Here is a 25,579-nt window from a genome sequence, read left to right as displayed (position 1 = left end):
TTTTTTACAATGTTATTTTTTTATAAATCTAAAAAAATATCACAGAATATCTGTACCACTTCTGATTGGGTGGGCACTGCGCATCCTTTTTAGACACAACAATGAACGCATATCGCAAAAGTTGTGTCTCGGCGGAGGGACCCGACGTCCCAGCAAAATGAGCACAACACAGAAGCTCAGAACAGCACACAGAGCACACACTGAAGGCTGATTTATGGTTCCACGTTACACCAATGCAGAATGGTGCCCGTCGCCGTGTACCCTACGCCGTAGGCTACGCCGTAGGCTACGCCGTACCCTACGGCGTAGCCGTGGCAATAGAGCCTGCACAGCACCGCAGCGCACCGCCACCCGCACCGGCGCTCTCCGCCCTCGCCGGGATGGAGACGCCTCCATCCCCACAGACCCCCATACTGGGGAGGTGGGATTTTTGGCTGCGTTTTCTCGTTTTCTGCGCCATTCTTCAGCAAACGTGACTCGAGTGTGTGAAGTTTTCCGGCAAGATTTTCGACGTGACGAGTGCGCGCATGGGACAGAGGGGAGCGTGGGCGGGACTTAAAACGAAGGCATCTGATTGGTTCTTTCCCCCCTGCCAATCCTCTGATCCTCTGACCAATCCGTGCCATTCGGTGCACAAAAAACAGATTGGTCAGAGTTTTTGAATACGATTACAGACTATACCTTTAATAAATAGTAGCGTAATACATATACACACACACTCTCAGGAAATTTTTAGTACTTTCTGCTTTCTTTTAAGAACAAGGAAATAATTGTAAAACACATGTTCTTTTTTATAATATCTCAGATTTCTTTTGGGTTGTTATCCATTTTTTTTTTTTACACTTTTTGTCAATTTAAGTCAATGTCATCAGCTGGCTGGTACCAAAATGGAAAGCTTCTAATGCACTGGCGGGTATTCGCAGTTGAATAGACCTCTTCATACCATTTTTGACACAGCTGAGAAGAAGTTAGGAAATATTCTGAAAGCCACCCATTCTGTTGGAGTCGTTTCACTGCAACTGCCAACAATCAGAAGCTAGTATTTAAGTGAAATAAATGAGCAGAAATGGAGAACAGAGACCATTTTATCCAGTGTGGGATTAAAAATGAGAGAAAACATATGTTCTTTCACCAGCCCTGGGTAAATGTAAGCAAATCCCTCACTGTCTATTTGTTTGTTCTTGTGAAAGTGCAAATGCGGACAAGGATAAGACTTACTGCAGGATGACACAGCATGAGTGTCTGATTTAAAAACACAACAAAAAGACTCACATGACAAAGGAAACAAAAGGAAACTCACCGAGTTGGATGGCACACTAAGGTTGGTCTCAATGTAAGTCTCGTTTTTTGGTTCCACCGCCTGCTCGGCTTCCAGGATCTTCTCCACAGGCATGTCCTCGTTTGCGCAGCTCGTGGACTCCACCTCATTCTCATTTTTGTCCTTGGCCCGCTGACGCTCCTCTTGAACGGCTGCATGTAACAAAACTAGTTCCGGTCACTACTGCTGTTCAAAATGTAATTTTAGATAACTGAGCGCACTTAACAGTTTGACTCAGCTGGATTGCTTTCATCAGTACCATCAAAAGCTGTTTCCAGCAAACTTGTTCTGATTAAAACAATCACGTACTTTCATATCTTTGATGTGACTCAGACACTCTGAAATCCTCAGGAGTACATCAGTGACTGAGTGAATGCAGAGTTGGTCTTTGGACAGATGTGAACATTCAGTATGCATGGGCTCGCCTCAGCGCGTATTCTTAGTGTTCTGCCTCTGTACACCAGTGAATAGTGTACGACACGTCTGAGAAAGCTTAACCATTAACAGATGCTCCGACAGCGTAGATGGATGACAGAAGGACGACACACTTGCATAACATTTACGGGTTCTTCCACTTCAAAGACAAGTGCTTTTCATTTTGTGCTCTCGTTTCTGTACACAAGTTACTCATAGAAACGTGAATAATGCATGGACTTTTGCTCACTTGTTACACTACAAATAGAGGCCAAATCGACTTACGGTAATAAACAATGCTTGGCACAAATCAATGAGGGGCTTTGTTTTATATCAGGTCAGATTTAAACACCGCTGCGTTAGTCATCTGATTGGCTCGGCAAGAACAGACAGCAAGTGGTTTATGTGCTGTGCAGACACAAAGACTGAAGCGAGAAAAACGTGTGTCCACCTTCAAGTGAAAAAGACACATGTGTGTGTGATTTGTCTTTGCAGATGACTACAAAATGAATTAATTCACTAAAAAAACACAGCTTCTGCATATTGTGGCCATTTCTCACAATCCTAAAATAAATAAATGCTTTTCTAAGAAATGTGTTGAATGATCAAGAGATAACTGTGTCCCTTTACTGAAGGTGTGGAGGACAACCTGTATACTTAAATTTTCCTTACTTGTGTTTCTATTTTACAACCTGAAATGAAGAGGCCTGTTCTTGTTTTGAGGGAAAGGGAAGCAGGGGTTGGTTAGAGGAGAAGGAGAAAGGGGCCCCATTCTAGAGGAACTGCTGTCTGGCAGCGGAGGTCAGCCCAAGGGTAAAATATTTGTGTTGGAGTCACAGAGAGGTGAGGAGGGCTGAAATCATGTTAGCTTTATTCTCTCCCTCAACCCCTCCTCCTCTCCTGTCCTGACTGGGAGAACATAAATTCATTTAATCCGGTTTTTCTGTGGATTGGGTTAGCCTTTTAGGCTACTGCTGCCTTGTTCTCTAACCACAGCCCTCGGGGTGTAAGGGAGGCTTAGGCGCAGTGAGTGAGGCAAGAGGCAGTAAATGATCATATCCTGGAAAGGAGTAAAGAGCTAAACAATGACATAAATAAAAGCAAAGACGGAGGGGCCACAAGGCCAAGATAAGGTCATGAAAAATTATGCTCAGAGCAGAGTCCAAAATGTGTTCCCCAATGAGGCTCCAGGATCCAACACACATGTGCCTGCAGTTTCAGTTTTCATTGCTACAGTCACAATCTCAGCAGTCTCCATTTAAAAACGGGTGTACTGTAATTGAGAGTGTGGTTAACATCACAAAACGTTCATGGAGTGTTAAAATTCACACCTGTCGTTCTTCCCTCTCTTCAAAACACCCATCATTGTCTGAAGTGGCTTTTTCATATAATTCCATGGTCAGTCCCAAATAATATTACTGTATACCGTATTTTCTGGACTATAAGCCGCTACTTTTTTCATAGGTTTTGAACCATGCGGCTTATACAGAGGTGCAGCTATTCTGTGGATTTTTCTTCCACCGCTCGGGCGCTCTAACCGGAATTAGAATAAAAACTAAGACAAAATAAATGCAAAGAAGAATATGCTACTTCTTCTTTAACAGATAGAAGTAGGTAGAAGCAGATTTCAAACAGATAAATAGATAAATAAATACCGGTTATTTTCTCTTGGTTCTGTCCCGTTTTAATCAGCAAAGTTGCTGCCGTGTTAAAAGACACTGTTAGGAAAGATCTATTTAGGTACAAACATGTACATCATTTACAGTTCAAAATCCTTCTGTACATGTAGTAAATGTCTAATCTAACAGCATAAATATTTGCGGCTTGCATATCTTTTTTTTTAAATAGAGCGGATGCGGCTTATATACAGGTGCGGCTTGCATATCTTTTTTTTATTGTTTTTTTAAAAATAGAGCGGATGCGGCTTATATACAGGTGCAGCTTATAGTCCAGAAAATACGGTACTTAACAATCATCCTCAAGCAACTTAAGCATTTAGTGGCTGTATTGCAGCCAGTCTCTTTGAGATTTGACACTGTCAAGGAAAAATCTCCATAGCAACAAGCAACAAATTCTATGTGAGCAGGTTCTCAATCAAACAGAGATGCTACATGAGATATTTTCAGATGTAAGTTTCTTTCATATGAAGTACAAACAAGAAGTTCATTTTTTCAATAAAGAGCTGAGGAACACGACAAGAGTTCGTGTCTACATTCAACAGTGACGTGTGATGGAAACTCTTTGCACTGGAATGTGTTCAGAAAGAGGATTGGGTTTGCCATTAATGGTCTGAATGCATTTACATGAGCGCTGAAACTGATGGCTTCATTATGTGGCCGATTAAATTCCCCACTCTTTTTGAGAAGAGCAGGTAAAGAATGTGCATACCATCCGGTGCCTTTGTGCTTTGAATTTACAAGACATCAATCTATCTATTCTAGACTGATTATTTAAGTAAATGGTCATAGACAGGTTATTTTTTAGTATTTTGATAAAGTTTTGTGCATTCAGTAACACGACTGAACGCACAAACTAGTTTACAATTGCAGCCTTTTAAATATATAATAATAATAATAAGATATTTTTTTGACATTTTTCTGACCTGTTGACAATTAAAATAACAGTTTATTTTGTGTGTTTTATTCCTATTTTTTTCGCACAAACAGTAAAATCTTTAAGTGTAAAATATAGATAAAGCTTAACTTTCAAAGCAGTAGGATTGTCTTGAAATTTGTGAAATTACTATAATGACAAAATCTATCTTTCCAGGCTTCAAGCTATGCATTTGTAGCCAAAACACAGTTCGTACTAATCAGCTTCCTGATTTTCAGGTTGGAGTGTAGCCTCCCCCTTTAAATTGAACATGAAGCCAATCTAGATTTTTCTCACAACTATGTTCTATGTAAAGCCCAGCAGTGAATTATTCCCATTGTTGCAAAGAGATCCAGTCCAGTGTACAGAAGTCTATGAGAAAATGACCTCATTCAATGAACATTTCCTACAGAGTTACTGATCTAAGTCACTTGTTTTAGTTCTTATGCAATGCAGCATGGAGCTTATTTAGCACAGTAAAGTCCCATATACAGTAAAATCCTAAAGCCAAAGACATGCCCTGTTTATAGTTTTTGCTTTACAGTAAAACCTATGACTTTGCTCGTATCACAACCATCTAATGACGACAACACAGAGTAGTTTATTTAATCTTGACCACCTACTTGGCTTTTTCTTTTTTTGACAGCATTAGGTTCTCCACGCTGCACAAGCCTACAACATTATAACCCAAGAAGCAGAACTTGGAGAGAAACATTTTCATCCCTATTGCAAGGGCTTCTGTAAAACTTTATCTGCTTTACCTTACCTTAACACCGAACGGCAGGTGCCTTTGCAGCTGGGAATCAGTTGATACTTGGCTGGTTTATATAATTCTATTACAATTTTGCTATTTATTATACACTGTATGTTGCCATCACTCAAATAATATGTTTCTGTGTTTTTTAATTAACTCCTATGATGTCTTGCATGATCATATTTTGTTAAAGTACCAACAAGCACACACGGGGAGAACACTGACATCTGCTAAGTGTCATATTAAACATATTATTCTGAAGAAAACTATCAATCTGGAGTCTAAATAAAGGCCTTTACATTGTGTGAATGTGTGTTTCTGTGGATTAGTACAGATTTGAGGGTATGGGTAAGTGGGACTTTATCCTCAACGGTATGTGCTGTACCTTCTCTTTTCATGCCCATGGCTAAACACTTCTGGTAGCGGCAGTATTGACAACGGTTCCTCTGGCGCTTATCTATCATGCAGTCCTTGTTGTCGCGGCAGGTGTAAGTTAGGTCCTTGCGCACAGTCCTTTTGAAGAAACCTTTGCAGCCTTCACAACTGTACACTCCATAGTGTTTACCTGTGAAAAATGAAAAGAATATGTTGACCGCAAGAACACAAAATAATCAGAGAATTCAACGAAGCTCCATGTAGCACCCTATAATGTAATCATTTCCTGAAAATGTAATAACGCCCTAAAATGTAATAAAATTTGCAATTAACTCAATCGAAAATGTAATAAAACCCAATAATTTAATAACTTCACCAATAATGTAATAAAATATCCTGACGGATATTGTAATAACATTTTTACCAATAATGTAATACCTTATTACGTTATTGGGAATTTATTACATGGTACTCAAAGTCTGCAATTTAAGCCAATAGTCATTCTGGTGTTTCAAATCCAGCGTATATAACATTCTTAGATACTTAAAACACGAAATTTAGAACTCTGGACTGAAAATTAACATATATACTACATTATTTGTCAAGTATAACATTATCAGTTTTGGAAAAAAAATAAAAAAAGACCCACCTGAAAATGTAATAAATTCCCAATAATGTAATAAGGTAATACATTATCGGTAAAAATGTTATTACAATATCAGTCAGGATATTTTATTACATTATTGGTCAAGTTATTACATTATTGGGTTTTATTACATATTTGATTGAGTTAAGTGCAAATGTTATTACATTTTCAGGCATTATTACATTATAGGGTGCTACACTCCATTAATAGGTGTTTCCAGTACAACCAAAGCAACATTTTTTTTTAGTCCACATGTGGAGTCACACATACAACAAAAGAATCAGCGGATGAGAGAACAAAAAAAGCAAATGATCAGAGGCTCATTGAGATGAACAGGCCGTGTTCGGGGTCCACGCTGCAGTGGCGAAAAGGAAAGAAAAGAGGGGCCCGCAGAAGACGAGCTTTAGGGGAGCCTGTCCTCATGTCTGTCCGTTGTTCAGAACAGCTCTTTTTTATTTATGACAGATTTAGACCCATTTGCATTCTCCGGGGTTGCTCAAACTGTTTCTTTGTTCACTCTCTGCTGGTCAGACCACCAGAGAAGATAAATAGTGCCTCCAAGCATAGCTAAATGAAGCATGTCTTGCTATTAAACATTGTTTTGATTATCCTCCTTGGGGGCAAGGAGCGCAGATGACGCAGGATTTCAGTAAAACTGTCCAATGAATTAGATGTTCACCTTCACCCTAAGGCTAAACCCCCCCATCAAAAAATTATCATGTGACCCTGAAAAGAAGTTGGAGTCATTTGTCTGAGATAGCAGTTAACAATGATGTCTTGTGGTTAGTTGGTTAAGTGGTTGAGTTAGTTCTTGACCAAATGATGCCTTGATTTCTAAAAATGATATTGTATTTGCACAAACACACTTTATTTTAGATTTTCAGACCCACAAAAACTACGAAAGCATGTTCTGACACAAAGCTAAGTACTGTGGGCATCACAGACTTTTGTTTTTAATAATTTGGCAATTATTTGGGTAATTCTGGCTGCATCCATCATAGGGATCCTCTAAAAAATTGCCTCTATTTGACTCTATTCTCAGCTTTGCTGCTGCACAGTAGAGATGCCGTGACATGATTGATGGGCTGTGAATAGCTTCCCTACAAACAACACTCATCTGTTCTTGTAAGAAGTGATTTGTAGTTTGGTTTTAACCAACCATATGATCCTCAGGAGTGGCTTCTTTCAGGCCTCCCCTGCTACTTTGCCAAGATCTGTGAAGAATTTTACTGACAGTCCTTCTTCCAGGAAGGTCTCCTACTGCGTTTGCTCTGCCAAAGTGGTCAGTCAAGTGGTTGTGTGAACAAAATTCATCTCTGGATCTTTCTTGGAGGTTTCTCAGCGTGGTTAAAAACATGCTAAAACAAGTTGCTGGGTAGTCATGCTTTCTCAGGATTTAATTATAACGGATAATTATGTTATATCAGCTGAAGTAAGACATCAATTAAAGTTACTTGCAATTATTTAAAATAAATAATTTCGTTAGTACAGACGATTCTGATGTCAATGTACTTTGTGTTTTGGTGTTTTTGATTGCAGTCCAATGTCACTCACCTGAGGAGCGGTCACCGCAGATGGCACAGATGTGTTTAGTAAGTGACAGGGCCATGCCAGAGGGCTTGGCCGGCACCTTCATTAAGCCATTGAGACCCAGGGGCGGCTTAATGTCCTCTGTGCTGCTGACAGAGTTCATTGGAGAATTCAGCTGAAAGATCAACACACAAAAACACACAAAAACAGGTCACAAAGCAGCCCCCCACATATCAAATCATACATTTTCACAAACTATTTCAAAAAGTTCATATTGGTTGTCTAATGACTAGGGATGGGTGGTACGGACTAAAAAATGTATCACGATAATTTCTGGCATTTATCCCGATAACGATAAAAAAAATACCAATACAAAAAGTGTCATCAAAGGGAATCTTTCTTTCTTTCTTTCTTTCTTTCTTTCTTTCTTTCTTTCTTTCTTTCTTTCTTTCTTTCTTTCTTTCTTTCTTTCTTTCTTTCTTTCTTTCTTTCTTTCTTTCTTTCTTTCTTTCTTTCTTTCTTTCAGGCTCATTTATTTATTTCTTTCTTTCAGGCTCATTTCTTTCTTTCTTTCTTTCTTTCTTTCTTTCTTTCTTTCTTTCTTTCTTTCTTTCTTTCTTTCTTTCTTTCTTTCTTTCTTTCTTTCTTTCTTTCTTTCTTTCTTTCTTTCTTTCTTTCTTTCTTTCTTTCTTTCTTTCTTTCTTTCTTTCTTTCTTTCTTTCAGGCTCATTTCTTTCTTTCTTTCTTTCTTTCTTTCTTTCTTTCTTTCTTTCTTTCTTTCAGGCTCATTTCTTTCTTTCTTTCAGGCTCATTTCTTTCTTTCTTTCTTTCTTTCTTTCTTTCTTTCTTTCTTTCTTTCTTTCTTTCTTTCTTTCTTTCTTTCTTTCTTTCTTTCAGGCTCATTTCTTTCTTTCTTTCTTTCTTTCTTTCTTTCTTTCTTTCTTTCTTTCTTTCTTTCTTTCTTTCTTTCTTTCTTTCTTTCTTTCTTTCTTTCTTTCTTTCTTTCTTTCTTTCTTTCTTTCTATCTTCCAGGCTCATTTCTTTCTTTCTTTCAGGCTCATTTCTTTCTTTCTTTCAGGCTCATTTCTTTCTTTCTTTCTTTCTTTCTTTCTTTCTTTCTTTCTTTCTTTCTTTCTTTCTTTCTTTCTTTCTTTCTTTCTTTCTTTCTTTCTTTCTTTCTTTCTTCAGGCTCATTTCTTTCTTTCTTTCTTTCTTTCTTTCTTTCTTTCTTTCTTTCTTTCTTTCTTTCTTTCTTTCTTTCTTTCTTTCTTTCTTTCTTTCTTTCTTTCTTTCAGGCTCATTTCTTTCTTTCTTTCTTTCTTTCTTTCTTTCTTTCTTTCTTTCTTTCTTTCTTTCTTTCTTTCTTTCAGGCTCATTTCTTTCTTTCTTTCTTTCTTTCTTTCTTTCTTTCTTTCTTTCTTTCTTTCTTTCTTTCTTTCTTTCTTTCTTTCTTTCTTTCTTTCTTTCTTTCCTTCTTTCTTTCTTTCAGGCTCATTTCTTTCTTTCTGTCTTTTTTTCTCATTTCCTCAATTTATCGTTTTTATCGTGAGATACAAATTCTTACCGTGGGGAATTTTTATGACGGTTTATCGTGAACGGTAAAATATCGCCCATTCCTACTAATGACATTAAGCACCAAATCTGCTAAGAAGAGCTGGAGTAAAAAAAAGAAGAAAAAAAACCCCAAAACATTAGTGAAATGAATATTATGTATACTGATACTTAATTCAGGTAGAAGGCAGAAGCCTTCTTTTTGAACACCATCTCTTTTTTCCCTCTTTTATTGCCCCTCTCCTCCGTCTTGCTCCCCCGTTTAAGATCTAAATCTGGCACAGCTGGATCCTGCACCACTCAACCCCAGGAACTCTTTTATTCATGCTCTCAACAAGCCCCGCTGGCTCCAAAATGTTCAGCGCTAGCATAACTCCACTGCAAAATTTAACAGTACAGCGGAATAAAGAGACAGCATTTGTTTTAGCAGCGATGCAACTGCAGCCTTAAGTCAAACTTCGATGGCTGGCTGGCTGCCTCTCTGTGAAATACGGCTTTGATAAAAATTCATCCCAAAGTGACGTCTCGCTGCTTTCTGCTTAAAGTGAAGAGCAAGGGGAGTCTAATTATAATAACTACCGACATGTTGTGTCCAGAGAAGATAAATGCTGCGGAGCAGGATACAAATGATCATAAAAAGTTAAATGTAATGTTTGGAACAGAGGCATTAGTACTGGACCAAAACAAACTAGTAAAATAAAAGCACCAACTCTCTTGACTAGGCTAAAACTGCAATGGGTGGGAAGAAAAATGAGACAAAAATTGAAAGCACAGACGAGTAGATCATCCAGAAGCTCAGCTATTGAGCGCCAAGTGACAAAGCCACATTTGCTTTAACTACATACACACACACACACACACACACACGCACGCACACGCACGCACACACACACATATATATGTTTTGGGTTGGAACTGCATCAGAGTGCAACAGAGAAACTCTACTGCTCTATGTTAAGAGTGGGCAAGACATAAAAACATGTTATGTCATTGTAAAATATGTCCTAAGTTGTGTTTATAGTCATCTAACAGAGAACACAAGCTACGTAATGGAAAAATATTGAAAATAACACACATAACAAAATGTTAAATGTTAAAAAAACACAATGTCCTTGTGGAACTTATAAAACTGTATACACCCCAAACAGCCACTGCCTGTATGTAGGTGTTAGAAAGTAGCTCCAAAATAAAACTAGCGTGATCGTTGATCACCTTGGCTGTAAACATTCACCATGAAAGAATTGGAAAAGATGCTCTGAAATAAGCATCATTCACAGACAACGTAAGACAATGTAGTATTATAAAACTAAATCCATCACCTGATAGACACAACTCATTACTTGCTTATTAATTGGCCGTGTACAAAAGTATTGGGTCTTGAAAATACAAATAAAGATTTCTCTTCTTTAAAAAAAAAATCATTTTATGACCTAAGCCCTTCATTTAAGCCAAACTTATTCTAATGGCTTTGAAAATAAAAGGCAAGGCAAGGCAAGGCAAGTTTATTTGTATAGCACAATTCAACACAAGGTGATTCAAAGTGCTTTACATCAACATTAAAAGCGGCAAGACACAATTAAACAGTAAATAATGATTTTAAGAAAAACATATTTGTTGGGCTTTACAACCTCAGATATCTTGATTCTTAGTTTTACATCGAGCTCCAAAAACCCTCGAAGCCACAGTGATTCAACTTATTTCATTGGGTCTTCCAGGCAAGAAACCACTCTCAGAGCCACAGAGGGCAATATAATATAATATAATATAATATTATATATAATATAATAAGTGTGACAGAACTAAATATGCATTTATTCGTACAAACAAGCTGGCATAGTTGAGGGGAATCTTATTTTGTCTTTTTAAATCTGGAAAGGGAAAGCGAAGAAAAAAAAAGAGAAAGAAAATTCAAGACATCTTCTGCATCATTTCATATACACTCCCACAGAATTTAGCGTGACATATGGGGAGTCACAGGAACTCAGGAACATGGCTCTAATTTCAGAATGAAAGCGTCTTGTGGCTTTGAATTATTGGCAGCATTTGAATGATGCATCCACTGGTGGCTTCAGTGAGTTAAAAAGGTTGATTCCTTCCACCACATAAAAACCGTTAATGTCACACTGCAGGACAAGCTCCCGGCCTGTTCTTCACAGCGCGTTTAAAGAAATACAAAGTGAAAGAACCAACAACATGCATGCACACAAAATTAAAGGGATATGAAGTTCCCGTTGCCACATATGAAGCTCCTGCATGTGCCATCATGGGAAAATGGGGCAGAGCAAAAAAGAAAAAAGAAAAAAGGAAGCCCGATAAGACTATTTTAAATGTCAGTGGACAAAAATGACTGCACAAATAATTTCTCATGTGTTTGTCCACACGCACAGAAACACATTCATGCAACACATTATGAAGTCTTACCTCAGTTAAATGCCCACATCTTTACCCCTGTAATGCGGTAGTTGCAGAGCTGCCTCTTTGGCTGTGATTGTCCCTATCAAACCCACTGTGTCTGCCTGACAGAAAGGATTCTGTCTTTCACAGTCTATTTTCAGTAAACCTGCAACTCAATCTCAGCAACACTGCTTCTTGCAATGGTGTGAGCAAGCCGGGGCGCCTTTCTTTCTCTTTTGCCCATAGTGATGGAGACAAGGCAAGGGGGGGAATTAGAGCAGCTCAGGACTAGATCTGGAAATAGAATACATGTGTCCCCCTTCCTTGCAATACACACGAAACCCTTCACAAGAAGGTATGTCCACTGTGTGCTCAGCTCGACCGTGTTGGGGAACACTGGTGACAAAATGCATACTTTTTGAGGAGATAGGAGGCTTGGCTTCCAACTTTTACACAGAGATTACGGAGGAGCATTTAGCGTCAAGCAGGACATAAGTTTTCCTGCAGAACAAAGTTCAATGTGAGTTGCTGGTCTGTTCCTGCTGAAGACACTTTCTTGTGCTGCAAGTCTTATGTAACGCCCTGTGGAGGACATTCGATTTTGATTAGTACACTCAGAGCAGTGAGGGGTCTGTCTTCTAGCGGGTGTCAGATTCTACACAGAACTGATATATGGGATTATATGTTTTGTGCCACCTGCTGGCTTCAGCATGCTGCTGGAATATTCAAATTATTTTTTCTTATCACTGAGATCAAAAGGTTTCAGATTTATTTAGAGGCTACAGTAAAGCATTTTCAATGTTAGCCTGTGAAAAATTGCTAGATTTGATTTGGTATCGCTTACATGAAACCACATTTGACTTCTTACCATGGTGAGACACAATAGTAATACTCTGATAAGTCAGCAAAGGAAAATCTGAGGGTTTGTGGTCTCATAAAAAGTATCCAGCACAATAATGCATATTTCTGTAGACAGTTGTGGCTTGTGTGTCTAACTCAATCCCTACAAACAATAGTCTTGGCTGCAGAGCAGGTTCTGTAAACCATTAGTATGCTAACACAATACACAAGAAAGACAGGAGTCGTTCCTTGAGTGATCAGAGGACAAAAAGGAAAGAAAAGCTGAGACACATGAAGCCCTTGCCTAAGATGGGCTTAGCTCGTTTCACAGTCAGAGCACAGAGTTTCTTCATAAAGTCACTTCAAAAAGAAACATCAAATCCTAACACACCACTCCTCCATCCACAATGCTGTCGAACTTCTCTCGCTTTCTTCTTCAAGGGCACCTTGTTGAACGGCAAGGACGTTATCTTTCAAACCGCCCCTTAAAGAACTCTTTCATAATGTTCTTCAAACTACATGACCAGGGATTTAATGTTCTACTGTTACAGATCACATTTCCCAACACTGTATCAGTGTCTGCAAGCTCCTTAGCTGAAGAAAGTTTCATTTTTGTGACTTTAATTTACTTTTGCCTAAAGCTATAAAACTAAAATGTCCCATGAATAGAATGTGAAGAGCGAGGAAATGCGCAGACAGGATACCAATCTCCTGCTGAAAGGAGAAGAGGCCTAAACGGCCACCTCAGGAGTGGCGAGGACAGGGATCGGGTCATGATGTAACCTAATGATAACCACCGAGCCCCCTTTCACCTCTGACATCCTTTGACAATAACTTCCTTCAAAAAGCAAACTTATCTTGGAGTTTCCGCGCAATGTGGGAAGAATGAGAAAAAACTTTTGTCTCATCTCCGTGACATGTTTGTGTGTGAGAGTCTTATCTGGACACCCAACATCAGAGATAGTGGATCACGTTTCACACAGAGAGGCCTGTTCACGGACACAGCTTTTCTGTGGCCTTCAGGGTATTTTCACAGCAAGACGCCCCCTGGTATGACTTTGGATATCACTTTGAAAGACAACTCTTCGAATACACACGCGGCTCACAAACAAGCATAAGTTAACATGCAGTTATTTGTGGATGGATGTTAGGCCGAGCAAACAAACAGGTCCATCTTGTAGCAGTAAAACATTTCCTGGATTTTAGCCATCACAACTCATGCTGCTTGGTGCCTGATCATACTTGATCATGCTGCTTGATCATAGACATTTATGCATCTGAAACTATTATATTTTTGTCCCTACAAATATTCCAAAAAGATAAAATGTATTTTATATTTTCTTGTGTTTTTTATTATGTATAATCATATTCTAACATAATTTTCTTTTACATGTATGGTACATTTCAAATAGTAATTACAGAAAATAAAACTGGAAAAGAAGCATAATTTATTTGGTTTCCCAATAAAAATATCTATACTGTATTAATAAAATGAGAGCTGCACCAGTCAATATTTTACCTGTTCTTATCCAATTTCTGTATGTACTGACAAATAATGCACACCAGCTGATGAGAGGCCTTTTTTTCATTATTATTATCAATACTGTTACTGTTGTTGGTATATTATGTAAAGTTACACGAAGCTGTTGTAAACCCCAACCCTCTCAAACATCTCCATTATCCAAACAAATTAGTTTAAACCACAAAGCTTTATCAGAACAGAATTAATCAAGTACCGGTATGTGTAGAGCAAGAACAAGTGAAACATTTTTTCAAAATTAATATTTGAAATTAAAGTCCCACAGCTATATCAACAAATAAATAAATAAATAATAACTACTTACATCACTAATATTGCAAAATATCACAGATTTTTTTTTGTGATAAATGCTGTCATTTCAATATTTAATTGGTGAATTATGCCTGAATAAACTGTCAAATCTTTCTATGTGAACTTTAGGTTACATACTTCTAATACGGTGCAACAATGATTTACTTGAAATGGAAGAAAGTATAAACTGTAAACAAAAAGGATTGACTAGGTTCATATTATAATGCTACTGAGTTGTAACTCAAAAGTGATAAATAATAAAATGGTGTCTTAAAGGGATCCCTGACTACTTACAACTTGGCCTCAGTTCATGTAATTTAATGGTGTGTTAAATGAACATACAATTATTTATCAGCCATTTACAAGTATTTGGTGGTAACATAAAAATACTTCAAAAGTATACCTTAATGAAGAATAACATTACGATGAATGTCGCTCTGCTCCAATAAAACACCCTCTCTGCTCCGTCCCAGTAGATAGAGTTTGGCAGAAGCCAACATGTTTCCAGACAGCTCAGAGGTTTACAACTCTCAACTCACGCTGTGCCACAACAGATAAAATGAATCATTGCAAGCACTGCCGGCCTCTGTGTGTGTGTGTTTTGATAAAAACGTCTGTTACAGAGGAGGGGAAAAAGGAAAAGGATATTAAGACTATCAGTGGCATGAAAGCCTTGAGCTTGCAGTGGTGAAGCGGGATTGCGCTGACTGACTTTCAGCTGTTGTCTCACCTCAGCCTGGCAGTAACTGGGCGTGCATTAAGTGTTCGTTGAAGTAAACACAGTGGTCGGGTCCATTCCTTGCACATATGTGTGCATGCCTACATGTGATGTTTGTGTGTGTATGCAGACAAAACAGCAGCACACACACTCCTGGATCCATGTGTGTGGCTATGTCCTTTTGGCGCTGTGTGAGAGTGGATGAGCATATGGGATGTTTTTATCGGAAACAACTCTGCTCCTGTGGGCACTAAAATACCAAACACTGACATTACAACTCTTAAAACAAGTCAAATTGCCTGAACTGTAACATCCTGCTCCTCCTTTCCTTTGTCCTTAACACCTATATGAAATATATACTGTATACACACCACTGCAGAATTTCATGTACACTAACGTATGTCACTCCAAACTGGAACATTGCATGAACTTCCTCTGGACTGTGAGCCTATGTAATCTTATATCTTATATGGAGAAAACATAACTTTCATAAACACTACTGAAATTAACAGAAAAATCATGCAACGCATCAAGCAAAGTAAACTAACAGCCTACTCTCAAAGCTCCCTCTGCTCATATATTTGCTCCTATGGACTGAAGGACAGCAATAAAAACAAAGATACATATCATGTAATAGAATTAGGGATGTCAAATAAGCACGTTAATTGCGATTAATTAATTACAAGGTATATTTAGAGCGTTATGTTTTTTAATTGCTTAATCTGTTTTTTAATCTCTAACTAACTCTGCGTTCTGTTTGCGAGTTGCCTTTATTTTGAAATCTGTGTTTGTGTGGTGGGCTTTTTGTGCTTGAGTTGTAGGTGGAAAACAACGGTCAGTCCCACCTTGAAGTGGACATTGATTGGCTGTCCCCGTGTTTGGGCACGTTTAGGCATGGGGGTGTTGCGGAGAAGAGAAGTGTAAATGGAGGAGCATGTCAGTCCAGTGAATGGGGAATTTACATTTCTAAAACGCACCGACGGCACCTTTGATGAAGGTAGAGTGATATGTGTTCTTTGTGGAAAGGACTTTGCTGACCACCGAAGCAGCTCAAGTTTAGCCACATGAACGCAAAACACCCGGTCGCGAGTGCAGCCACAGCTAACGTTAGCAGCAACGATGTTTGCTATTTATTTATTTACGCTCTTCCCCGAACTAGACTGGAGGAGAGCACCATGCGCATGGCAAATGTTCTTGCCAAGTGGATGAAAATGGCTAGGAGTGCATCTGTTCAAGTCTGTTAAAAAAAATTTAAAATTACTTTATAAAGCCACTTTTTTTGTTGTTATATATCAATCTTTTGATCCGCCACAATAATGTAATGAATTTAAAGGAAAACACCTGAAGTTGAGGGCTTTTCTCAGCAAATTTTAGGTGAGATAAAAAAAATAGACTAATTAGATTAATTAATTATAGATCTAAATGAATAAATCTCGGAATTTTTTTAATTACTTGACAGCAGTAAATAGAATACATGATGAGATACGTTTTGATTTCAACCTCTAATTATTTTCTTTTGGCTATTTCTGACATTGGGTGCCTCACAGCTTTAACCTCTTCATTTTGATGTTAATGTACAGTAGTAACCAAGGAGCTTGACTTTTATTATAAAACACTTGGATCAAAACCGGAGAAACCTTGTTAAGCCAGCACCTCCAATGAGGGTGCTTTAAAAGAGCTGACGATATGACCAACAGGAAAACTCAGCACTGCTTGGATGAGTGTGATGAGTGGGAATGAAAAACTATTTGGTTATCACTTAGATACGGTCAAAACGTACATCGTAAATGTGACCTTATGTGATGACAAAATTAAACAAAATGATTTCTGCTTGTAAGTAGTCAATTAGCTCTTCCAAAAAGATCTTGTTCGTACAAAAGAGTGTCCATTTATAGAACATTTTCCAATCTTTTTGACACCCACAACTGTTTTTTGCAGTTGAGTATCCCCCCTCCAGACAAAAACTTTTCAACTAAATAGTACTCTTCTTCTAATGTGTAAACCATATCTGCTGCTCTTGCCACGTTATGTTAACATTCCTGCAGCGTGTATTTTTGTAAAAGTGTAAACCATTTAAAAAGAGTGTGAATTGCAATAGTTGAATATAAAACTAACTGTCAAAACACAAAAAATCTTTTCAAAGTCAGCAATACGACAAAGGTGTAAAAAGTGTTTCTGGCCCAGGTCTGCCTGATTTAACTCTTCCTTATAAGTAAATTGATGATTTTGACTATTTTTCTTTATTTAATGCATCACACACCATATCCAGAACTGTATCCACAAATTCTTACTTAACTAATGAAGAATAAGAATAGATAAGAGTAATATCTACACCATGTTAAAAACAAAATGTTATTTAGGTGGATAAGAGAGGAAAAAGTATTATTAGTCACAGAATGCATTTTTTGCTTCAATGATTTCCTAAATTCAATATATGTCTGTCCAGAGATATTGAATTGCAGTACAATCACACATACAGGTGCTATTAAAGTCCTTAAGGGATTATTCCAAGCTATACAATAAAAGTTGTGCCTCTGAGGCAGTTAAACCTCATTGTACAGCGATTTGTAGACCGCTTTGTGAAATTTAAACCTACTGTAACTGTATTCTATCCCCCCATAGCTGCCATCTATGGTGTGGATGCAGACAGACCAGAACATACAAACAGGACTACTGCAGGTCTACTGCAGTGTAAACACACCACATGTGGTGTTCAAACAAATAAAGACAAGTAAAGTGAAAGCAAAGGAGTTAAAGAAAGGTGTAAGTGAAAACTTTTCTGCACTGCTATATGGTAATTTGATCAATGTAGCAACTATTGTTGCAGTCACTTGCCATCTAACACGATAATTCTTTTTAAATATTGTTTTCATGACTTTCTGCTTCTCTTAAAAAAATGTTCCTGCATATGTTTCAAAATAAAAGCTTTTCATGGTAGGAAAATTGTTCCATCAGTTTTAACATGGGACAGATGTAGTATACTTTCCCAGCAATACTCGATACAAAGGCTTGTCTTTATACATTTAAAGAAGCAAAGTTTTCTCAACGAGAGCCTAACATATTAAGAACCTTGTGCCAAATACTGTGAAATCAAACAACATTAGCTGCACTTCGTTGTACTAACATTGCTAAGGAAAAAATGATCTCTGAACCAGATTTTTTAATTGGATACAGCTATGAAGGCTCCAATATATATTTCCCATAATACATGTGAGGGTTGACTGACATTAGAGAGATTTAAAGTTTCCACTGGGAGCCTACACGCGGTTCCTTTGTGTCGCCATGTAGCCGTGACGTCTGTCAGAGGGACTACAGAGAGATCCATCAAAGCCCAGAGTTGTAGAATGGACCTTTATTACTCCTGCAAAGGAAGGGGCCGAGGTCCACCACGCTCCCTCTCGCTAACACTTTCTCTACAGTATGTTGTGTTTTGGTCTCATAGCGACTCTCGCCTGAACACAACATACTCAGAACTAGAACATGACATCACCACTGCTGCTCATTTATAACTTATTAAGCGCTTGTTCCATTTCTTGTAAAACATTTACACCTTTTTCACATTAGTCTTTTTTCTCTGTTTGACTCTAGAAACACTCAGGCTTTATATGTATTTTTAAGTCGCAAAGAGAGACACTGGAGGCCTGTTGTTGGTTTAGGATCCTAAGGGAAGTTTCAGTGGGAGAGCGCAGAAGCCAAAGGGGTACGGGCTAAGCCGCAGAATGGAAACTTGGAGCCTGCATTGGTCCGATGACAAAGAACCTCTTTTTCTGCAAAAGACAACAGCCAGACAACTCTTGCTATTGTCACAGGAAGTGTGAAATGTGTTCCAACCCTTGAATTTAATCCCTTCCAGCTGCTTGAAGAGTTGTGGTGTCTGTGATTGAGGGAAAGTCTTTATTGTCAGTGAGTTGAACCCCACAGATGCAACCACTGATGGCTCTGATTGTAATGAGCACAATTGAGGTCTGGCAAAGCCTCGTGACCAGATACCAGACAGGGCATCCTCTAAGGCCGCGTTCTGACTGCAGGCAAGTCTGATTCATATCTGATTCCTTCTCATATCCGATTTTCAGGGCTGACTGTCCACACTGTTTTTAGCAAGTGTCCAAATTGCATCTGGCTCTGTTCAGACTGGGCCACATCATTGACTGATCTGACGGGTTGCCGTAGCAACGACGACGGAGCGGAGGCGTCACCCGTATTGTGTGACGTCATGTAATTGCGACAACAAAAACTCTTCTTTCTTCCTCTGTCCAAGGACTGCTGTTTTCGGCATCTTCCGACTGCTCCATACCTGTAACGTAGCTCCACAACTGGAAATGGGCGGGTGGTTTGGCGCATGGGTCTGGTCTGGCGTCGCGTAGAGTGACGTCACGGACAGTCAAAACCGATCTGAGTGTTTGGAGCTGTTCAGACTGAGACGCATCTGCCCAAATGCGATATGAAACTACCTCCCTGAGGTGGTTTCCATCTGGTTTGCAAAAATCGGATCTCATGTGGCTTGGGACTGTTCAGACTTCAAAAGAGTCATCCAGTTTCGGTCTGGATGGGCTAAAAATCGGATATTGGCTGGCAGTCTGAACGCGGCCTAAAGGCTGAGTTATGGTTCTGCGTCAAAACGACGCCGTGCCTACGCCGTAGGGTACGCGTCGATGCGTACCCTACGGCGTAGCCCACGCTGTCACTGATGTGCACCTCCCAAAAATTGTAACTACGTGTAGAGGCGACGCAGACCAAACGCAGACGGAGAGGGCTGTGATTGGTTCGCTTGGTAGCAACGCATTTCCGGTTTCCGGCTTGAAGCAGTCGTGAACTTTAAGCGCTCTTTTTTTTGTTTTGGTTTTTTGCACAATAGTTGTCCTTATCCCTTTCATTCACTTTGACCGGAAAAGTCGGATAAACCATTCAGGAAAAGATCGTGAACTAGTGGTCGCGGGGGGTACTGCACCGCGGCGAAATGGAGTGACGGAGAAGTCTGAAGGGTTCACGACGGCGTAGGCACGGCGTCGATTTGACGCAGAACCATAACTCAGCCTTAACCTCCCCATCATATATGTCCACCAACAAGAGAAGTCTTGTAACAGCCACTAAACAAAAGATAAGGTACTCAAAGTGAGTACCTTATTTTTCTTTATCAAATTATGTTAAATATGTCACCTAACTGCATGTTGTTTCTCAAAAAGGCTTTTTTGATGTCTAGCACTCAATCCAGGGGAGGATATCACTAAGAAACAAAAGACGTTCTCACAGGGAGTAAAGAAAAAAAAGCAAAGCCACAGTGTGTCATAACGTGCCTGGAAGCTGGAGACAGAACTGAGGTGGAAGTATTCTTGTTGGAGATGTGAGAATTGGCTGATGATAAAGGACTGTCTCTCTCTTTACATGTGGTCTGATTTTTGAGGGATGCAGTCCTTAAGAAAAGAACTGTTGGTTCACCCTCATCCCATATTTCGTCATGGTATCTTGAACATCTTTGATGTGAAAGATGGTTAAACATTGCTGTTTTTTATTAACATTTTTTTTCACCGAATGAAAAAAGAGAAAAAAGGTTTATACTATATTTTTGAAGTTGATGTTTTTTAAACTTGGAAGATTTGGAACGCAGTTGAGGGTGAACAAAGCCTTCGTGAGGATGGGACAAATCAAGGGAGGAAATTGATTAAAAAAGTATGCAAAAGTTCAAGTATATGCTGTTGCGTGAATGCATGCGCGTATGTTTATGGGGGTGGGGGGGTGTTGCATAGGCAGGATCCTGTACTGAGTGCCAGGCCGTTGAAAACAGAGGAGGCAGAGCTGTGACCTCGTTCCAGTTAAGTGCTCCTGAAGAAAGCAAGTCAGTGAGTGTAAAGAGTGGCATACGCCATGTGACTCAAGTCACGTCTTACAAGAGGTGCCACGCCTCGCGACCACAGGGCAGTGCCACCATCTTTAACCTCATTGCCGAACTTGGAACATCGAACTGCTGTTCCTCTCTCACTGAGCAATAGTCAGAGGCCTCCACAGTCTCAGTTATGCAAATAGTCACAGTTAACCGCTCAAATGAACACCTGTGCAGATCGGGGCCCTTATACTATTTGACATTTTTCAACAGTAGGCATCTACTGTCATACTTTAATGTTTTTTTTTTTGGGGGGGGGGGGTGTGTGTGTGTGTGTGAAACTGCTTTTTTCTTTTTCATTTTTTCAATCAGTTTAAAATAGCAAAGCAGCTGCAGGGACTCCTAGATATTTCAAATTCCAATAATAATTGTCTTGATTATTTTTGCATTGGGGTTATTGGTGGAAAGAGAACAGAGATAAGGCCTACTGTGCATCTGTATGGCCTTGGCCACGTCACACACATAGTTTTGCATTTTGACACAAATGATCATCTTCGACTGCGCCACCAATCAACTAAAAAACCTCTGGATAAAAACAAACAAAGAAACTCTTATGAGAAGATACTATCTTTAACACAGTATTTTACTATCTCACAGTATCTAACTGACAAGAAATGCATGATCTTAAAAAAATGGGTGTAACGAATATGAAACCAGAACCAAAACTGCAGCTGAAACAGGATGGAAGCACATAAAGGCTGAATTGCAACATGAAATGCAACCTAAACCTCCCAACTGTACTGTTGCTGCCATTGTTGCCTTCATTCCCATATCAATAGATGTCTTTATCAAGTGTAATCATTAATGTATCTTATTATGGGATGTTTTAGAGAAGAGAAGTTGCAAACCTTATTTGAACTGCAACCTCAGTGAATAATGGTGGTAGTTACTGCCTTTTGTCAGAAATTATCATGTAGCGAACATTTAACTCCCATTACTGGTCGCGTAAATTATTGGTTATTTTTGATGGTCAATACTTGCTGATGTGAAAGAGTTGCAAAGTACACAACTGAAACTTCCACTTCCTCTTCCTTCTTGCATATAATTCTGGTAAAGGAATCTTAATTTTTCGTTAGAGGTTTTTCTTGCAGTTAGTGACCGCTTCACATGATCGTTTTTATGACAGCCGTGACACATTTATAGCACATTTACATGCCAAATGTGTCAATTTAGCGCCTGACAAGCTGGATCAACCCCCTCCCTACACATCAAACGTGCATTCAAAGTATGTCAACAGCACCGTCTGAACTGCAGAAATGATAAAGTATAAGAAGAATCAGAAGTAGAAGGGAGGGGAGAAGGACAAGCGCTTTCTAGCAATGAAAGATTCTGGACGCTTTCACAAAGTGCCCCTAATCCACTCTTAACCCCATTACATGTGGGACACTTTCGTTAGGAAGGTGCAGATAAGCTTAATAACAGCGAGGAGAGCCCATCCCCAACTACCAATGCATTGTCGATCTACTTAAAACACAATTATCAATAAACATGGGCCAGCAATTGCATTTTGTGTGGAAATGATTTTTAATTTGAGAAAGAAACTGGGCCATTGCAAGCTTTGAAGTCTTAATTGTGACAGTGTTCCCCCCCCCCCCTCTTCTTTTTTTGGGGTAATTTACCAAGGAAACTAAGCCATATTGATGGAGCACCAGGGAAAGTGATGGAGATAAAAGAAAGCGGTAATGTGATGAAGACACAAAGACATGCATAAAAACAAAACAGTGAACAGGAGGAAAAAAGATGGACAAAGAGGGAAAAAAGGGATGAAAGGACAGAAGAATGTTAGATATGGTGGGACAAAGTCATGAGCATGCTCCAGATATAGGAGGGAGAGTGACAGGGCTGAAGCACTGTGGAATCCAAGCTGAATAGGGCTTGATTGACTGTGTCATGGGGTCAAAGCAGGGCCTCTATCGCTCTGTTTAAGCCCGCCTTGAGAAAATTACATGTGTGTATAAATGTAAGTGTAGAAGTCTAAAAACTTAAATTCGCACTTCTGAGACGCTGGAGTGCTGTTTCCAAGACATTTTGCACAACCGGCTGCCTGTAGGCTCCATAAGACATATTTCCCCGTTATTTGATAGCAAACCCACATGTGGATTTCTAGTTTCTGATGGCATTTACTTCACAATTGGTGCCTGCAGCTTGGCCCTAAACAAGAACCAGAAAACAATATCCAGGGCATTTTATTCATTTATGATCTTACTTCAAGGGAAAGTTTGGCCCACCGTGCTCATTCAATGTCATGCTGAGTGTTAAATGATGTAATGTTTTATAAAGATTAAAGCCACACATTTGAAACAATGAGCCTTGAGGACCATTCAAATTAAAACTCAATAATGAAAATAGGTACTTCAACACTTTAATCTGGGCTTTGGGAGGCCTTGGAGAACATTTCTGACAACCATGGGACAAAGGACGGAGCAACTGATTTTGGTGCATAGGGAGCATGTGTTTTTCTTCCAGTGTTTGATAACTGGGAAATTATAAGCACACATTCAGAGTCCTGCCAACTGCAGATTACTTCCCTCTAAGAAATGTTTTCTGTCCTCAAAACACCGGGTAAAGCGGTATCTGTAATGCCAGTCTGCAGTGGTGGTAGAGCAGAGATTCAGGCTTCGGAACAAAATGTAAAAGGGTCGTAAGAAGAGCTCTGTCCAAGGCAACGAATAAGAAACTCTCTGACAAACTGCTGCCTTTGAGTTCAAGTTACAAATGGTTCCGAGGCTTTACAATGTCAAACTAAGCATTAGGGCTGTGCGATTAATCGATTTTAAATCTAAATCGGATTTATTAATCACAATCGATGTTAAAAAAGGAAAATCGGAAAATGGATTTTCCTTTTTTGCAGCTGGCTGCATTACAGACAGAGCTCGTCTAGTCATCTTTGTTTGGTCAAGAAAATTGTAAATGTTGTCACTTTACTAAACTCAAGGAGGATTTACAGTATCTTTCAATTGCACTTCATTCCCAATAGGGAAATTTGTTTGCTATTTTTCTTTAAAAATAAAGATAAAATATTTGAAACAATTTATTCCATTGTCTTTTGTAGTTTTACCAAAAAAATCGAAATCGAAAATCGGGTTTTCAGAGAAAAAAATCAGGATTTTATTTTCGTCCAAAATCGCCCAGCCCTACTAAGCATCTGTACTACTTGTAGTTTCAAAAATGTGTACATGCAACAGTGTGTGTGTGTGTGAGTGTGATTAGGGCATTACCTGGGGACTGATGCTGGGACCGTATCCCATGCCAGGTGAGTTTAGAGAGTGAGGTCCCATTGGTGAGCTGATAACCGAGAAAGGTGATGCCAGCCCATTCATTGGGGAACTCAGAGAGTTGATAGGAGAATGGAGAGATCCAGAAGGCCCCATGGAGGTTGGGCTGAGCAGAGATGGGTGCATTCCTCGATGGGATGTGGGTGAGCCCAGGGGAGAGGAGGTCACCTGTCCCGATGAATCTGTATGGAAAAATTCCAAAGCAGAGGAAAGTTAGAAAGAAAGTTATAAAAAAAGCGATCAGACAGGTTATATTTGAAAAACCCTTTCCATGACTTTGAAACAAAAAAACATATACAGATTATTTTGTATTTATTGCATTTTCAGACCTGAACTAATTAGCAAAACTGTTGGCACCAACAGTAGGACACACTCAGGAAAACCTACAATTCAGCAGAAACACTCAAGACAATTTAACCCAGAAAAACTTATATTGAGAAAAAACGCTAAACCTAAGACAACACCCAAGTGGAGGTCTACAATGTCTACACCGTTGCTGTGCTGCTCCTGCTGTTTCTGCCTCTCCAACTTCAAAAGTGCTTCCCCCAGGAACCTACGAGGTCAGCATGTACAATATATCTACTGTATTATGGATGTGGTTGATGAGTGGGGTAGTGGACCCAGGAGAATGAAAAACATGACCTTGCAGCACAGCTGAGGAGAAACCTGGAAGAAGATTGTAGTAAGAGACAGTGATAAGGCTAAGGTCATGTGTGCACAAGCTCATCTGCTCTTTCTGTTCGTCTGCTCCCTCCTAGACCTAAGTCCTGGTTTTACCTTGACTTAGCATGCCATCTCCCCGTCAGCTGTCAACACAGACAATATGAGGCAGACAGGAAGTTGAGTTAAGATAAACCAACATACATACTGATACTGGCTTCAGGGTTGTACTGTATGTCTACTGCTAACAGCTCCCTCCTTCTTTCAGCATTGCTGTTCTCTCTCTCTTATTATCCATTTATGAATGTGTATATTTACTGCCATCCTCCACTCTGACCCTCACCTACTCCTGTCTCCTTCAAATTAAGGCATGTCTACTCCACTGCATGCTCATTTTTCATGTTGGTTTCACTTATGAAGGGAGATGCTCACAAACAGTTGGCTATTCAGCGTGTGAAGAAACTCTCAAAATCTCGTAAATGAAGACATTTTTAAATGTCACAAAGAGTATTTCAGCTTTGTGAGCATAAATGCATTCACAGATTGCAGCACAGGCTCACTTTGATTAGCCAGCTGTCACAATTTTGCTGTCTTTAATCTCTAAAGTGGTGATATGGACAATTGTTATGCAACTAATAGGGGTGTGGCTTGTCTACAACACATTTCATAAGCAACCATTTCCGCTTTGCAGATGAATATTGATTGATTGATCATGATGCACAGAGGAAAAACACACGCTCCGCTCCAATGTTCTTTCTTAGTTTCAGCAGTCAGTGTTTTTTCTTGTATGTTAAGGATATTGT

General features: G+C 39.2%; 1 protein-coding gene across 2 annotated transcripts in view; it reads right to left on the bottom strand.

Annotated features, from left to right (window-relative positions):
* The window catches only part of rxraa (retinoid X receptor, alpha a), a 134,510-nt gene that overhangs the window by 22,935 nt on the left and 85,996 nt on the right, over positions 1-25,579 (bottom strand). Inside the window, exons 3-6 of one of the 2 annotated variants that reach the window (XM_061734418.1) lie at positions 24,060-24,298; positions 7,654-7,804; positions 5,464-5,643; positions 1,301-1,485 (exon numbers count right to left, since the gene is read on the bottom strand). In XM_061734418.1, coding sequence (XP_061590402.1) covers positions 1,301-1,485; positions 5,464-5,643; positions 7,654-7,804; positions 24,060-24,298 — 755 coding nt within the window. The remainder of the gene's footprint in view (positions 1-1,300; positions 1,486-5,463; positions 5,644-7,653; positions 7,805-24,059; positions 24,299-25,579) is intronic. The other variant, XM_061734419.1, reaches the window with a different exon arrangement.

Source organism: Cololabis saira, chromosome 11 (genome assembly GCF_033807715.1).
Source record: "Cololabis saira isolate AMF1-May2022 chromosome 11, fColSai1.1, whole genome shotgun sequence".
NCBI lineage: Eukaryota > Metazoa > Chordata > Actinopteri > Beloniformes > Belonidae > Cololabis > Cololabis saira.
This window is presented reverse-complemented; position numbering and strand designations above follow the sequence as displayed.